This window comes from Camelus bactrianus, chromosome 6 (assembly GCF_048773025.1).
Source record: "Camelus bactrianus isolate YW-2024 breed Bactrian camel chromosome 6, ASM4877302v1, whole genome shotgun sequence".
Lineage (NCBI taxonomy): Eukaryota > Metazoa > Chordata > Mammalia > Artiodactyla > Camelidae > Camelus > Camelus bactrianus.
The window spans coordinates 20,365,624-20,381,429 of record NC_133544.1 but is presented as its reverse complement, the minus strand read 5'-3'; the positions used below and the strand labels follow the sequence as shown (position 1 = coordinate 20,381,429).

The 15,806-nt window shown below is 40.4% G+C and overlaps 1 protein-coding gene across 1 annotated transcript; it reads right to left on the bottom strand.

Moving 5' to 3' along the window:
• Positions 1-512: 512 nt before the first annotated feature.
• On the bottom strand, positions 513-15,510 carry DIO2 (iodothyronine deiodinase 2). Its single transcript, XM_010955857.3, is given in 3 exon segments — positions 513-5,571; positions 5,574-6,144; positions 14,286-15,510. Coding segments are annotated over 3 exon segments (816 nt in total). The 5' UTR covers positions 14,508-15,510; the 3' UTR covers positions 513-5,548.
• Between the last annotated feature and the right edge of the window lie 296 nt (positions 15,511-15,806).

Sequence of the window (15,806 nt, the reverse complement as noted above, 5' to 3'; positions counted from 1 at the left end):
GTTCAGATGTTGATTTTTTTTAAAAATCCACATTATTGTACTGCCAATTATATAACAAATTATAGATGTATACATATACACATATATATATGTGTACACACATACATACATATATTCTATGTGTGTGATATGTATTTAACTAACTTCCTGGAAAGTTTATTTATTGCACTTAGAAAACCTGAGATGTAAATACAACAAAGTAGAAATCTGTTCCACAGTCTCTTTAACAGGCCCCTTTCCATGAATTCCGTGTGCAACTTGTTCATGAATATGGAAAGTATCTTAAGATTTTCTTTTAACTTGTCTTGATTTCCTTGAAGACTCTGGCACACAGCATGAGATTAAAATAACCTGGCATTGCTGGTGATTTTGCCCACAAATACCAAGGAATAAATATTAGAATGATGGATTCTCTTTCCCTTGTCAACCATGAATGTGTTCCAGCCAAGGGCAAGGTCTAGAGAGTAATTTAAAAATAAACAAACAGAACCAAAGAGTAACTTTATTCTTTTATTCAAAGTTTATTAAAATACAAGAACAAATTTAAAAGCACACATACCACTCAGCACCAATATAATAACACTCTTTCTACACATAATCTCCAAAGCATTTCTGTTTCTGCAACTGAGAAGCAGAGATACACACACACACATTCTCACCACATTTACCCAGTACTCATAGCATCATGCCCCGAGTATCCTCCTTGCTGGGGAGACAGAGATGGGCAGAAGCAAACAAGTGTGACCACATCCAACCACTAACTGAGTCGATGACTCTTTCATCAGTAGTTATCATTTGCACACTGGTAACTTCTGCACATCCCGATCTCCCTCTTCGGGTGCCCGATTACTTGGGCTAGTGATAGAGTCTGGTGATAATGTGATGCAAAATTAAATAGAACTGGCCAACGTTCCCTACCCAACATCTTTTAATTGCTTTGGTTATAAAGTACTGGATACTCATGTCTTCACATCTTCCAATCTTAACCCACACAAAAACCACACCAACCAGTGACATGGTCTGGATATGTCTTGAGAGAATTTTATTTCCCACTCCCTTCTGTGGGCTTCTTTCATTTATGTGTTTACCTATTTGCTTTTTTGGAGGAAGGGGGGAGTTTTGAGCCAAAATAGTGACTTCATTAAACATCTCCTGTGTCTTCGAAGTCTCCTCGGTAAATATTAAATAAACTCTCTGGCGCTCTGGTGCTGCTGCCCAAGATGGGCAGGGAGCCCCAGCCTGCGAGAACAGTATCATTTGGACATCTGTACCTGTTTGCTTTCTATTGGTTCAGACTCATCTTGGAACAGAACTGGATCTCTTAATTCTGAAACCTTACTTCTGGTGCTATCCAGAACATAAGGCATTAGGAAATGGCCCAAAGCTTTGCTCATGTTTAAGAAAACATGTTAGTAATGTTTTGCTTAAGTCACTCAATGACAATCATCAGCTCTTCTCCAAGGGTGAGAAGGAATTTTCCCAGACCAGCAGATCAAGCCCTCAGGGCCTAGTTCTTCCCAGTTAGTAATTTCCTGAATCTCCCAGGCCCTATCCCCTTCTTTCACAGGAGACCTCAGGATACTACCAAGAGAATGCTGATCACCAAGGAGAGGTTGATACCTATGCCCCACTCTGGACTTACATAAGAAGCATGGGCTTAGCTTCTATGTTTAAGATTAAGGAGGAAGTAGAGAGGAGGGTGGAATATAACTAAAAACACTTTAGTTCTGATTTTTGGCAATATCAATTCTTTAGAAAAAACTCCTGGAATTAAAAGCCTCACAGTTGATCTCCACTGCTCAGAGACATAACGTTGGGCATGTTCTAAAAAGTTTTAAAAGCTGGTTAATGTTCTTTTTAATCAATTCTTCAATGCAACAGACGTTGGTGTCTACATTTTCCCCTTTGCAATGACCGTGTGATTCTAATTAAGCTTATTTTCCAAACTATCAGAGATTAGGTAGAATAAATGCCCGTGTTTATCTTCTTATGACTTACAGAACGGGAAGTCTTGCACATCAGTGCATTCCTCTTGCCGTGGACATAGCCCATTGGGCATGCTGAGGTTACCTTGTATCCAACTGGGCATTTTCCCAAAGGCATGGGCATTGTCTTTAACCTGCCCCTTGGTATTTGATGCAGCAAGGCAGCACCCACACAGGACCTCACCGTATTTCTTAACTTTTATTCAAGACCCATAAAGTGAAATACACTCAGGCAAAATGAAACACAGCAGGCCTTTCTTCTTTCCTTCTTCACAGAACTGGCATTTCCTGATTAATGACAGGAGAATTAAACTAAATCAATAGGCCTTTAGAAGTTGATATTACCAAAAACCAGGGGTACATTCTATAAACAAGGTGAAGACACAGGACCAGAGATCTGAAAACATGAATGTGAAAAGTCATATCAGTTAAATGACTGGCATGTTAGCTGTGCAAAGAATAGCATTAGTAACCTGCTTTGAAGGAGACAGCTACATTGTAATAACTATATCAAATACTTACACCCCATTTGTGCAGGCTTTTCATTCATGTCCACTCAAGAAAGTCATTGTTGATTCCACTAATATTTTCTCTAAGCAATAAAATTAAGTCAGCTTTGAATAGTTCCAAGACACAAGTCTTTCAAACATTAAATGAGTAAATCCAGATGCTGTGATAATATTTAACATTGCTTGGAAACTATTTCAGTAATAGACAAGCTAATTCAGTTTAAAGGCTAAACTGGTAGCTCCACATAAACATAGCCTATGGGGCGGATGTTTAGGTACTAAGAAGAGGAAATCATATATTTATATATACTTTGCCTTGTGCGAATAGAAACTACAAGTCTTCAAAGGAACGTAACTTGTAAAAGACAGGATAGGTGGGGTGGGTGTTAACAATCTAATAATTTCTCTGAGCATACTAGCTAAACATTGATTCTCCTCTATCTCAAATAATGAGTTCTTGTTAAGTTAATAAAGATACATCACAGGAAACCATAAGAGTTTATGCTGAGATAAATAAGCTACGTAACGATATAGGCTTATCACAATTCTGAGAACACCGAGCTATTCTGCATCTCGTAGTGTTCCTGAGCTTTGTCAATTCACTTTCTCCGCCGGTGCCCCAACAGCCTTTCTTCCAGCAACTCTTCTATGTTCAGTTGAACCTTTTTCCCTGATATTCAGCCTGTGCCTTTGTATGTTTACTTCCTCTGCTTCGCTTCTCCATTGGTCTATCCTCAGGGAGAGGAATTGCATGCACACACCTTCTCTTTCTTTAAAAATAATATCACAACTGGATAATTTTTCCATCATCCTTTTCCCCAGACAACTAGTACTGACTGCCTTACCCAAATCTCATCCCCCCACCAGCTTCTCTAACATCCTGTTCCATTACTGTACGTGCAGAACAAAGGGGAAGTTTAAGGACAACAGTGTGAGTGTGCTGCCACCAATTCTTCATTTTTTTTCTCCAGGGTACCACAGAAGTTTCAGCACCATTTTGAAGATAGAAATCAGTGGAGCCCACTGATAAGCCTTGAGTTACAGAGTTTAACAATTGAGGACTCTGAAATAATCTGTTCTCTATATGTGATTTTTCCAGAAATTCCTTAGATAGTGTCACATTTTCAAAATTTGCTTTCTTTCTCTGTGGGTATGTTTCTTAGAGTTTAGAACCCTGGGAATCTTAAATGTTGCAGTTAAAAAATAATTAGTTAAAATGGTGCTTTAATATCTAAGTAATAAACCATGTAGTGATATGACTATTCTGTTGCTCCATTTTTTAAAAAAAATAGACTTTTGGTTCTTGCACACTTAGTTTTCACTTTTTCTCATTTCAGACAACTAGTTCAGGAAGATTTTCAAATTTAGATATCTTTTTCTATTAATTTTATTTTATGATTCAATTATTAATAGAATGGTTATGAGAACCTTTGATTGTACATATAAATATAACCATATACTGTGATTTGATAACATCTTCAAATTTACAATAAAAATTTTATGATACAAAATTGGCTGGGCTATTCTTTTGGAGGTTAGGTTTACTTATAAGTAAAACTATAGTATCTTCACTTCAAAGAGAAATATGGTATATATATATTAAAATAGTATTATAATAATGTACTATAGAAGCCTTAGATTCTTTGCTCTCAGCTTAGAGAAACAAAGTTAGACCCAAGTTCAAATTAAAATATTAATGGGAGTTCCACTTTGCCAAATTCCACGATACTGAGGATTGCCTTATTATCAAAGCCTCCAAAATTACTGATGAGAATTGTCTCAAAATTTCTCTTCCTCTATTATGCAACTGAAGAAACCTTGTTTGTTTTTACCTGTCATTCACTATAGTTTATCTACTTTGGGAGGAAAATAGTGCTGAAGCTGAATGGCCAGGGCATCTGCCTCCCACAGAAGCTGATCAACATTCAGAGAACACTGCCATAGAAACTGAGACCAAGAACGAGTGGGGCCACATCAGAACTGCAGGGATGAAGAGGGACAGACCAGCACTCCTGGACACACTGGTTTGACCTTCCATCAGTATCCTGGGGAATAATTCACCGACTGAAAATACACATACCACAAACATGTTTCAAAAAGTAATACAAATACTAAAGTGCATCTTTCCCCACTCAATCCCCCTTCCTTCCTCAATCTAAGAACATATAAATACATCGATTTCATATGTATATTCTCTTTGCTATTTCAGTTGCGCCGCTTCTTGTTCTAGCCTTGTGCATGTTTCCATGTTTCTGTGGCTAACAGATTAGTCCCACTCTCCACAGTTCCAAGGTGGTGCCCTATGATGCCTCCTAAACTTTCTGCCTCCTTTTCCTAGCCTGTCAATTTGATTTTCCTCTAGCACTTCCCCCTCCGCCCCACCCCTCTGCCTAGAAAGTAACCATCAGATTTCAGGTGGTCAGCCTCACCCTCTGGGTGGGGATCATTCTTGATGTCTGCAAACATGCCTGTATTCTGGGATATTTAGACCAGCAGAGAGCAAGCACTACGTGGCTAGAAACCAGAACCATGGAAGCTGCTCTAACGTGTTAATCACCTAGCTCCTAACCACACGGTCTGTGCTCAAGGCTTCATTATAAGTAAACACTTGGGAACTACCCAGGTGGACTCTGTCTGTGCTGAGGAAAGCCTAGGCGAGACCCCGCATACTAACAAGGACGGTAGCTTCCCTAACATAGTAATTATTCACGCGCGCCTCCTCAGGTCCCAAAGCCTGCGTCAGCTGCTCCAGTTCTTTCTCAGGGCAGAATGAACGCATGCTGAAACAAGTTTTCTTCTTCTCCATCTTGGGATCTTTCTACTCAGAGCTTTTTACTTAGGAAGAGAAGTGATAGGCTACTATTTTGCCGAACGCCATTTGAGTGGTGAACGTAGTACTGAGATGTTAGAAGTTTTTGTTCTTCCGACGTGTAAATTCCTGTCTTTCTGCGAGACAACAGGACTCAGTTGAAATAGTGGATTCAGTTCTTAGTTTTTTTCTTCTTACATAGTTTTTATTTAAAAAAAAAAAAAAGCTCTATTACAATCATACCTTTAACCAGCTAATCTAGATTTCATCTCTTGCTGAAATTCTTCTCCAGCCAACGCCGGACTTCTTGAAGGTTGTAGTGGAAGGGACCCTTTCCTCCCAGATAAGCAATTTTCTGTCTCTGCACAATACAGACACGTTCGAAGGCCACCCCATAGGCTACGTTGGCATTGTTGTCCATGCGGTCAGCCACAACTCGGCACTGGGGCGGCAAGGAGAAACGCTCCAGAAGCTGGTGGGCTGCTGCACATCGGTCTTCCTGGTTTCGGTGCTTCTTCACCTCGAAAGACAAAGAAGAATCCCCAGGCACCGCCCAACCATCTGAAGGATGAGCCTCATCAATGTAGACCAACAGGAAGTCAGCCACTGATGAGAATTCTTCCACCAGTTTGCTGAAGGCTGGCAGCTGGCTGGTAAAAGGAGGTCAAGTGGCTGAGCCGAAGTTGACGACCAGTGGGCGCTCAGGGTTGGCAAAGTCAAGAAGGTGGCACTCAGTTCCATCAACTGTCTTCTCCTGGGCACCATCCCCACTGTTGTCTCCTCCTTCAGAATTGGAGACATGCACCACACTGGAATTGGGGGCATCTTCACCTAATTTCACCTGGTGGTGAAAAAAAGAAGAGGAAGAGACTACCACATTAAACACATTGCCACTTCAATTCACTCTATGTAGAAACAACTGGCTCTAATAAAATGTGGTATATCTGTCAGAGGACACTGGAAACATAGTGATTTGAATAAAAAGCCATCATGGCAGGTAATGAATGGCCTTAAAGGGAATAAAAATCGTTTGCATCCTGTTCAGTCACTAAATGTAATTATTTTCATCACTGAAGGCACTGCCGTTGACTCTCTCCCCAATTAAGTCGAGGCTGGCATTCTTTACTATCCTCACTTTGTGTCAGTGCTTTGTACACAGTGTATAACAAATGATCAATTGACTTCATTTGAAAAGCCACTTTAAGACAAATTATCAGAATGGTGGGACATAGTACCTCTTTCTGAATCCCCACTTCTGAATTCTAAAATACTCAGAAAAGACCTTTATTTTCTTGCCTGATGCTAAGGCATTTAATCTCAACCACTGGACAAGGATACTAATGGGCTGCACAGAACTAGCAAACCTGGAGTGCACCATTTATAAGAAGGCCTGGTCCCACTTAATCTCTCCAGACTCCGGCTTTCCCATCTGTAGAGTAGTGACAATAATGCCTATCTCCCCTATAAGGAAAAGAGCTCTTGGTTACACAATAAAGCACCGTGGGGGTGGAGGTTGCCGTTATGGGTGCCACGCAAACATGTGAAACAGAACACCACTTTCCTGGGCAATTCTACGTTTAAAAAAAATTACTCTTGGAAGTGATTTGAGCTCTCCTCAGTATGACACCCATCCTGGAGATTTGTTTCTATGGCTTCTGCATATTTTGGGGTTCTTTTGACTAGAATCTCATCATTTCCATTAAACAAGCAAACGAATGAACAAAAACATACAATTTTACTTTTTGTAGAATTCTACTTTTAATTTCTCATTTGTCATGTGGTTTTTTTGTTTGTTTCCCCCCCTTTTTTTTCAATCTAGGGAGTCACAAACCCTTTACTTTTCTACCATACATTTTATAAATAAGTTCCTCTGAATTATAAAATACTCAGGCAGAAGAGACATAGAAGAAAATTTTTCCATGTGCCCACTTTGCACATGGTTTAAATGGTTGAACACAGACTGAAAGAAAGCTTGCTGGTCTTTGAACATGTAAATTGATAATAAAAAGCCAGAAACATGAAAGAGCCAATTACTTCAGTTTAAATTAACACAATTGGATCTTCCCCTAGAATGGTTTTATCAAAGCCAATAACATTAGGGACAACTTACAACAGCACAATTGATTCTTATACACTATCCTTAATATTATAAAACACTTCCAACTGCATCGACTCTCCCCCACCCCGTCATATAAATACTACCACATATGACATTGCTGGTAATTGAAGTCACTTATAAGTGAATTGTTAAAAACTTAACAATCCACACTGATATAACATACTCAAGGGCTTCTATTCAGAAGCTTCTCTCTAATGTTAATGCATAACTCATTTTAACCATAGAGAAAGAATCGAAGTCCGTCCTTTCCCTCGTGAAATATCCTAGCAGGGCTGGTTTGAAAAAAGTACCATTCATTTTCTAAAAGAAATCTTGGAAGAACAATCCTCTTTTCTAGAAAATGAAGCTGTTGGTGTGATTTAAATAAGTACACTTGTTTTCAGTCACTATCACAGAGAAAGTTATTTAATGTATATTCATTTTCTTGGTTATGTTGCAAGTGACACTAGATGAAGAAATCTAATAAGCCACTTTTAGGTGGATTGTTTTATATGAGCTACAATTGTCTCTGAGGTTTTAAACTATACTTGAAATTTAAAGGTATACATTTTAAAGGCACTGTAAGGGTTTTTTAATCTATGGCTTGTTTTTGTACTTCTTTGTGGATTTAGGTGGTAGGTAGCATCATTATCACCTTCTCGTGAGATCTTTCACACTTAAAACAGCACTGATGATTCTAGGAGGACTGCTTTTAATAATATTGTGCTGTGTTTCTCAACATACTGTGATATAAAGATCTGGATGCATTCAGATCAGTCTGAACCCATTAGCTGTTGTAGCAACTTCTCTTTAAGTGAGCAACACATATGGGAGAAAAATCACCTCTGGGCTACAGACCTGTAGGTTCTCGGTAGGTGAAAACAGCCATGTGCGTGTTGGAGTCGTTTGAAGAGCTCTGAACAATCGTGTCGTCTTGTAAAATGGGCCTCTGACGCTCTGACTGTCACCCAAGCAGAACTATTGATCCCTGCATTATTCCTGATTATTCAGCTGAATAATGTAATCTGACACTTCAGTCGCAGGTGACTCTCTTGTTACCTGTAATTAATTTTCTTGGAAAGTTGAAACACCTTCTCCTTCTTTTTAGTGACAATGTATATAATTCAGCCACATAATTCTTTTTGAAATACAGACGATAAGGTAAAAAAACAAAAAAACAAAAAACAAAAAACTTTACCTTAGAAAATTTAGAACAAGTACATCTTTGGTCTAAAATCAAAAATTAGTAAAGTTACCAAATATGTAATGATCTCTCTCTCTCTGTGTGTGTGTGTGTGTGTGTGTGTGTGTGTGTGTGTGTGTTTAAGGTCCAGAGTGGGGGAGGGGGAGGTGGCATTTTGTTAAGCTGGGGAAAAAATTCATACATATGTGTGTGTGTTTTATATATATATATATAAATTAAAATTTTTGTTGAATAAATTATTGAATGAGTTACAGTTGTTGCGATCCTAGGCAGGGGTCAGTGAAGAATTTTGCATGTAATAATTACCTTGACCTGCAATGAACAGAATCCTATTTGGGTGCTGGATGAGCTAACTGAGGCGAAGTGAGACCTGGACTCCCACTGTAGAGCAGTGTCTCAGTCAGCACCGAATGTTGCTGAGCTGTTTTTGTTTATCTCAGCTGGTCAGTGCATAAAACGAAAGGAGCCAGTCCTCTTTATTTTGCTGAGCAGCCATAGGACCTGGCTGCAGATTAGAATGTCCATAAACAGATGTACAGTTCATGAGGGTGACTAGGTCAGATAATATGTGCAGGTAAGAACAAGTGTACTGACAAAAACTATGAGGGGAAAACCCACAGCCATGATTTGGAAGTCCAAGTGTGAGCAGTCCAGTAGTCTGCTTTGGTAAGTACCATATACTAATCATAAAATTTGTCCATCTTTGCTAAAAACTGCGGATGGAGGACAATTTAGCAACAATAAAGAGATAAAGAAAAAATCTTTAACAAAAAGTATGCTCTAAACTGAAAGAAATGAATCTTTTAGAAGGATACTATTGTTCATTTCTCATTTGATCACCACAAAAATTAAATTCCTATTATGACTGGCTTCAAATGGAGGATTTCTTGGTTTGCTCAGCTTTGCGCCCTGCTGAGATGGAATGGGAGAATCATCATTGTCTTCAATGATGGAGGATTCTTTGGTTTCCCCAGGAGCAAAGCATTCCTTGACAAAAAGCCAAAATGATGAAGAAAATAAAGTTGGTCCCATAATAACATTTAGGCTGCAGGAAAGAAGCTCGACAAAAACAAGTTATCCCCTGGTACTCCCAAACTTTGTTTTAATTTCCCACAGTGGCACAGAAAGTCTCCTGGCCACAAGTTATCTATCATCTTAATTTCTCCTTCTTAGAGGGTTTGTGTTTGGTTTTTGTCCTTAATGAGACATATTTGCCAAAGAGGCATTCAAAAGGCATTTTTTACTCTTGCGGAAGAGTAATTAGGTCGGTACCTCTTTCCCTGCCAGCATTAGCCGCTCTAAAGAGAACCCTGCCCAGTATTTAATGCCCAAACACAAGAAGCATCATTTCCACTAATTGGTCTTGAAGTTCCGATGTTCCCAAAGGGTCCCTTTATTTTGCAAGGATCAGAAAGGACATACGTAAAATGTAATATCGTCATCACTGACTTTAATCTCTTTCATCTGCACTATTACAGTTGTCCTTTCTTATGTTTTTGTAATCACCATCAATACAACACCAACAAGGGAGGTAAATAAATGGCTTGCATTTTTACAACAGAGGACATCTCTGGGCCAAGCTCAAATGTTGCAATAGCCATACTTATAAATATGAACAAGAGTGTAAATTTATGGCATGTATTCGATTCCCTTGATGATAAGATTCCCTTTACGGACACTTTCCAGCACACAGAGGAAAGGATAATGCTGCTTTAGCATGTGGACTGTGAAATGCAGGGCGGGGGGGGGGGGGGCGGGAAGAAAGAACCATTCATCAAGTGGAAGCTGGAAATAGATCATATACTACTAACCTTGTTTTCTCTTTTTCTTTTCCATAGCCTGAGAAAGGCTTCTGGACAAAATATCACCTAATCTCATGATAGAAAGAAAAGCAAATAAGAAAATTGGGGGGCGGGGATGTTATGTGGCAGAATTATTTTTACATACCCTTCTTGCTGTCCAAAGCCCTGGGATAGCTTTATTATCAAGAAATTTCGAATTCTTTGACATAATGGCCAGGATACATCAGTGTCCTTACAAATATGCCAATTATCAAACAGCGATTTAACCATTTACATTCAAACTGGCCAAGTAAGTTGGAGTTGAAGGATAAGCCACCTACTCTTTCCTCTGAGCTCAGCTCCCTTTTGGCCATTCTCTTTCTGATCTGTAATTTGAAAACATAGCTCTAAGCTCTATCATTTCCCAGTGTTTTATCCAACTGATGGACAAGCTCTGGCTGCAGCCTTCTTTGTGTTCTTTTGGGAATGTTTCTTTTTTAAAAGGGCCATTTTCCATTGTAGAAACTGGTGTCAAAAGGCTGAGGTGAATGAAGAGGGGGAGGAGAATGTTAAAGAGACCCTTTCAAAACCAAAATTATATGTTCAAATGAATATGTTTTCTGTGCCACAGCAATATTGACCATGTAGAAGCTAAACTGCTTGTCAGCATCTATACCGTGTGTTTACTTTTACACTTCATTTAGGTAGGAGCCAGGCTCCCGGACAGAGTAACTTGCTTATTGGTTGTATTTTCGAGTTTTCGTGCACCAGCACAAGGATGCAGTGTTTGACGCAATGACACTGACTAGGGAAAACTTAAATAACAAACATCTGTTATGCACTTCCATCTCTCACAGATTTCTGTAGGCTTTCTTTTTCATCAGAATCATGCATGGAACTCCCTCTAACCAAACCCAAACTGTCTTTAAAGGCTTCTCTATAACATTAATTTTAAATCCCCTTCAACGTTCTAATGGATAAGGATTTTTTGTTTTGTTTTAATTTGTTTTAATTTCTTTGCTGCCTCTTGTAGGAGCCAAGGACAGGGACGACACTTTCAGTACACTTTCTCTAAATATCTTCCCGGGTATGTGACATTCAACAGCAAGGAGAATTCGAAATGACATGCCTCATATCACATCACATGAGCACCTACTCCTCATCCTGGAAACCTCCTCTTACAGGGTGGCAGCCTTGAACTAACACAAGTCAGGACTGTGAAACACTGGGATGCCCCCCTCAGGCAGAGCCTCCTCCAGTGTGTCTCTAGAAATGGCTACACCCCAAGACAGTGGCAGAGATGACCATTGTACTCAGGGAAATGATTCAACCTGTTTCAGGGATTCTGAGTGACCCTCAAATGCCACCACAGCCACCACCACCACCCTTGCCATACTAGGAGGCAGAAGGAGACACCTAGACTCGGTGCAAGCCGTGTTTCCATTCATCATGCACCCAGTCCAGTCTCATCGCTGGCTGTATGGCTTCTTAGGGTGCTGCTTCTCATGGCAACTATTATATAAGTCTTTAAAGGCAAACATAGTAACAACAGTCATAAACTTGGCCACTAATCAAATCAGGAGACAGAAACAACACAGGAGAAGAGTACACAATCCGTGAGCGAAAACAGAAAACAAATCACTCTCCTCCTCAGTCTCCCGGAACCCAGGTAACAAAATACTGCAACACAATGAAACACTGTCCATGAATGAGGAAATAAATTATAAAGTTTATTAAAGAGGCATTTGTTTCCTTTTCAATTTTAGTAAGCTGCTTAATAGGAGAAACAACTTTACTGAATATTTGTGGGTAACGTCACAACCCTCATGTTTAACATTTTTTTTTATTTTTTAAATTTTATTTATTTTTGAAGGGGAGAAGTAAGTAGGTTTCTTTATTTATTTACTTATTTTTTTAATGGAGGTCCTGGGGATTGAACCCAGGACCTCATGCATGCTGTGTGTGTGCTCTACGGCTGAGCTATACCCTTCTCCCACAAACCTCATGCTTTATGTGAGAGTATATATATACATATAAGTAAAATTCTCCAAAACAGTGGCTTTTCTTTTATAGGCAAAAGTCAACTGCCTTTCAAAAAAGGAAAAGTTTAATTTGCTGAGATCAAACAACTGATATTGGCATGTCATCACTCAGCACCTACGAAATACAGATATAGATGAGGAAACTTCCTAATTAATAATACGCCTGGCATACCTGTGCACACCCCACTCTCCTCCAAATTCTCTACCCCCCAGAACAAAACATAAAAAATTCACCCTCACTGTATACATTTGTGGAAATGAAATGATCATCTCAATATCTCCTTCCTGCATCTCCCATTCACCCCATGTACATCATAAGTCAGAACTTTGAACACCGTTTCATATTATAAAGAAGTTTCACTTACTAACAAGAGCTCTTACTATTCTCCTGTCTTTAGGGCAACAAATGCAAACCTTCTGCAGGTCACTCTCAGAAGTAAAGACATGTCATTATATAGTAAAACTTCCCTAATTCACAATGAATATCTTCTTCTTGAATACTTGTTAGATTTTCAGTGGAAGGATTCTAGTCTGGAGTCCTTGTTACTAGAAGTTACTTCTTTTCCTTTCCTGGTGCATAGGTTTATTTTTCTAGCGTTTATTTACGGAGGACTCATTCCCTTCCCCCTCTTATTCTGAGTTTTCCGGCTCTGTTTCTGAGGCTCAGCCTGCCTATAGTCTACCACTTCATTGGCTTCCATATTCCTCTCAAGCTCTCTTCCCTGGCATCTCAGGAAAGGTCCCTCAGTGCTGTTAGGGAAACCGAGAATGCTTGCTTTGATAGTAGTTTTTGCCAAATGAGTCAATTCTTCCTAAACCCAGGGACCCTCAGGAGTCATATGGGTGGAGAGCGAGGGAGCAAACTGACAAAGAACCACTGCCTTTTCCTCTTTGCCCTTTAAGATCTGTGTTAAAGATGCTCCACCATCACCAAGCAGTATTCTTCACTTAGAAACAAAGATCACCAGCTCTGGTTTTGAGAGACCAGCCCCCGGGACCTGACTTCCACAAGTAAGTGAGGTGACTGCTCCAGTGTTCCAGGCACGAATTATAACAGCTTTGAGGTTGTCATAAACCATAGACTTATCTGCTCTTTAAGACAACTTACTTAACTTTTGAGAAACAAAGCAAATGTGGTTTCCTTAACAAAGTCTGGATTTCTGACAGCCGGTTCTTAGATCTTTCTGTTGCAAACTGATAACTAGTAACAGGGACTTAGTGCCTAATAACTGCTTCAAAAGGTTCCGATTCGAATCAGGGTAGAGGATGACAGCGCACGCAGACTTGTTTTCATTAACTCTTACTTCTACTGGAAACAAGCAGCTATTATGCCAAATCACACCTGCTGTGACCATTTTGTTAAATCTTGTGAACTCCCTGAGAGTTCTGAGTGGTGTTTTTATTTTTCCTTGCTTTTTTAGTGCCTACCCACTGAACTGTCTTTCCTAAAGCAGGCACCTCACATAGCCTCTCATCCAGCAAAACATCCAAATGCCAGCCTATGACAGGAGCAGGATACATGTAGCAGTCTGCCCTCCCCCAGCATTTTCTGACTTTTCCCAAAGTTGTTCTACAGACACAAACACCCCTCTCCTCCAAAACTGGAGCCAGACATTAATGACCCTTATTAGAAAGACTCCTTCTTCGGTCCCACAGAGTCATTATGGCTTAATACCTGTCATCCCCAAATCTAACTGGTATTGCAGGTGTAGAGAGTAAACACAGGAGCTCACTTGAGCATGACCACAGAACAGGGCTCCACAATGCTCCCCGCAGTGCCCCTGCTGGCCTCCGGCCCCAGACGCCCCTGCCTCTGCCCCGCTGCCCTGCGGAGAAGCCCCTCTGGGTGCAGCTCACCTGTTTGTAGGCATCGAGGAGGAAGCTCTTCCAGATGCAGCGCATTCCCTCTGAGGTCAGCATGCGCCTCCACTCCCCGCGAGTGGACTTGGAGCGGCTCAGCAGCAGCACCACGTGCTTGAGGAGAATGACCGAGTCATAGAGCGCCAGGAAGAGGCAGTTGGAGAAAAAAACTGGCAGAATTTGCAGTGTGATCAGCAAGTCTACGCTGAGGATGCCCATCTTCTCTGCCTCCTGGGTCAGTTCCCTTGTGCGCTCTGGTTCCCCTTCACCCTCTTATTTAAAAGGGGGGTGGTGATAGAGGGGGTGGGGGGGTAAGGGGGAAGGCTGGGGGTGGGGGAGAAGGAGAAAAACTAAATTAAAAGGAAGCCCAAGTTGTCTCCTTTTTCAAAGAAGCAGAAATGGCAAGACCAAGTCCAGTCTCTCCAGCCCAGCAGTTGGAGTGTGCCCATCAATTCATTCAATTCCGAGCTGCTGCCTTTTTTTTTTTCAGGATTTAAGATGTTTAAAAAAAAAAAAAAAAAACTGGCGTACCCGTCCCTAATCCAGTTACCCCTCTCAGAGTCGGTTCAAGACAGGCAGCTCTACTTTCATTTCCAAGCACCTATGAGACTGTGGCAGAGATTGCAAAATTTTCTTTAGCTTTCCATTGTCTCTATGTTCAGAAACGTAGCCTGTTTCTTTCTGGAATTGCCAGAGTTTTTAAAATGTGCTTTTTAGGGTAGTTTTTTCCCTTCTTTACTCCGTTTCACACACACTTTCTGTTCTCCTTCTCCCAGCCTGTCTCCCTCTCTCCCTTCCCCAGGAGCGACTGACTCCTCTCTTTTCCCGCACTCCCTCTGGCTTTTCCTTCGTGCTATCTGTCTGTGGTGCAAAGTGCCTCTCTCCCTGCAGCCCAGTGAGTCTCCCTGAAGCCTTTTATACATTCCCTGGCTAATTGCTGCAATAGAGAAATGAAAGCCTAATCTTGGTAAAGATCTTGACGTCATTGAGAAAGAGGGCTTTACTTTGGCCAGGACTGCAGTGAATAGAAAAGCAAAACTCGACAACTTTTTTTTTTTAGAAGGGGGGGCTGAGGGACAGTGGAATTTTGCTTTGTGTTTTAAAGAGAGAGGGAAAAAAATTAATACCTTTGAGGGTTTTCAGGAAATGCTCCAAACTTTGGGAAAAGTTACTTAATATAATGTGTAGATTGATAGGGAAAGTTTCTCTCCTCTGATTATTTATGATTGTTATTGTTCATTTAGAAGGGGTTTTGGGAAGAAAGGATCCTGGAAGGCAGGTAGAAAAGAGGAAGAGTAATCATAGATTGTCCCTGCTCTATTTCTTGGGAGATGTGAATCTTACCTTCCGTCTTTACGCCGATATACTACGACTGTCTCTCAATCAGGTATGTGACCTAGGTTCTTTAAATATTTTTGAGTCACGATCTTATTTAAGAAAGTTCAGGGTGAGTTGTGAAGTGGAAAACTTTTAAACCCTTTGAGTACCATCACAGGATTTCTTTAAAGCTTCTAGCAG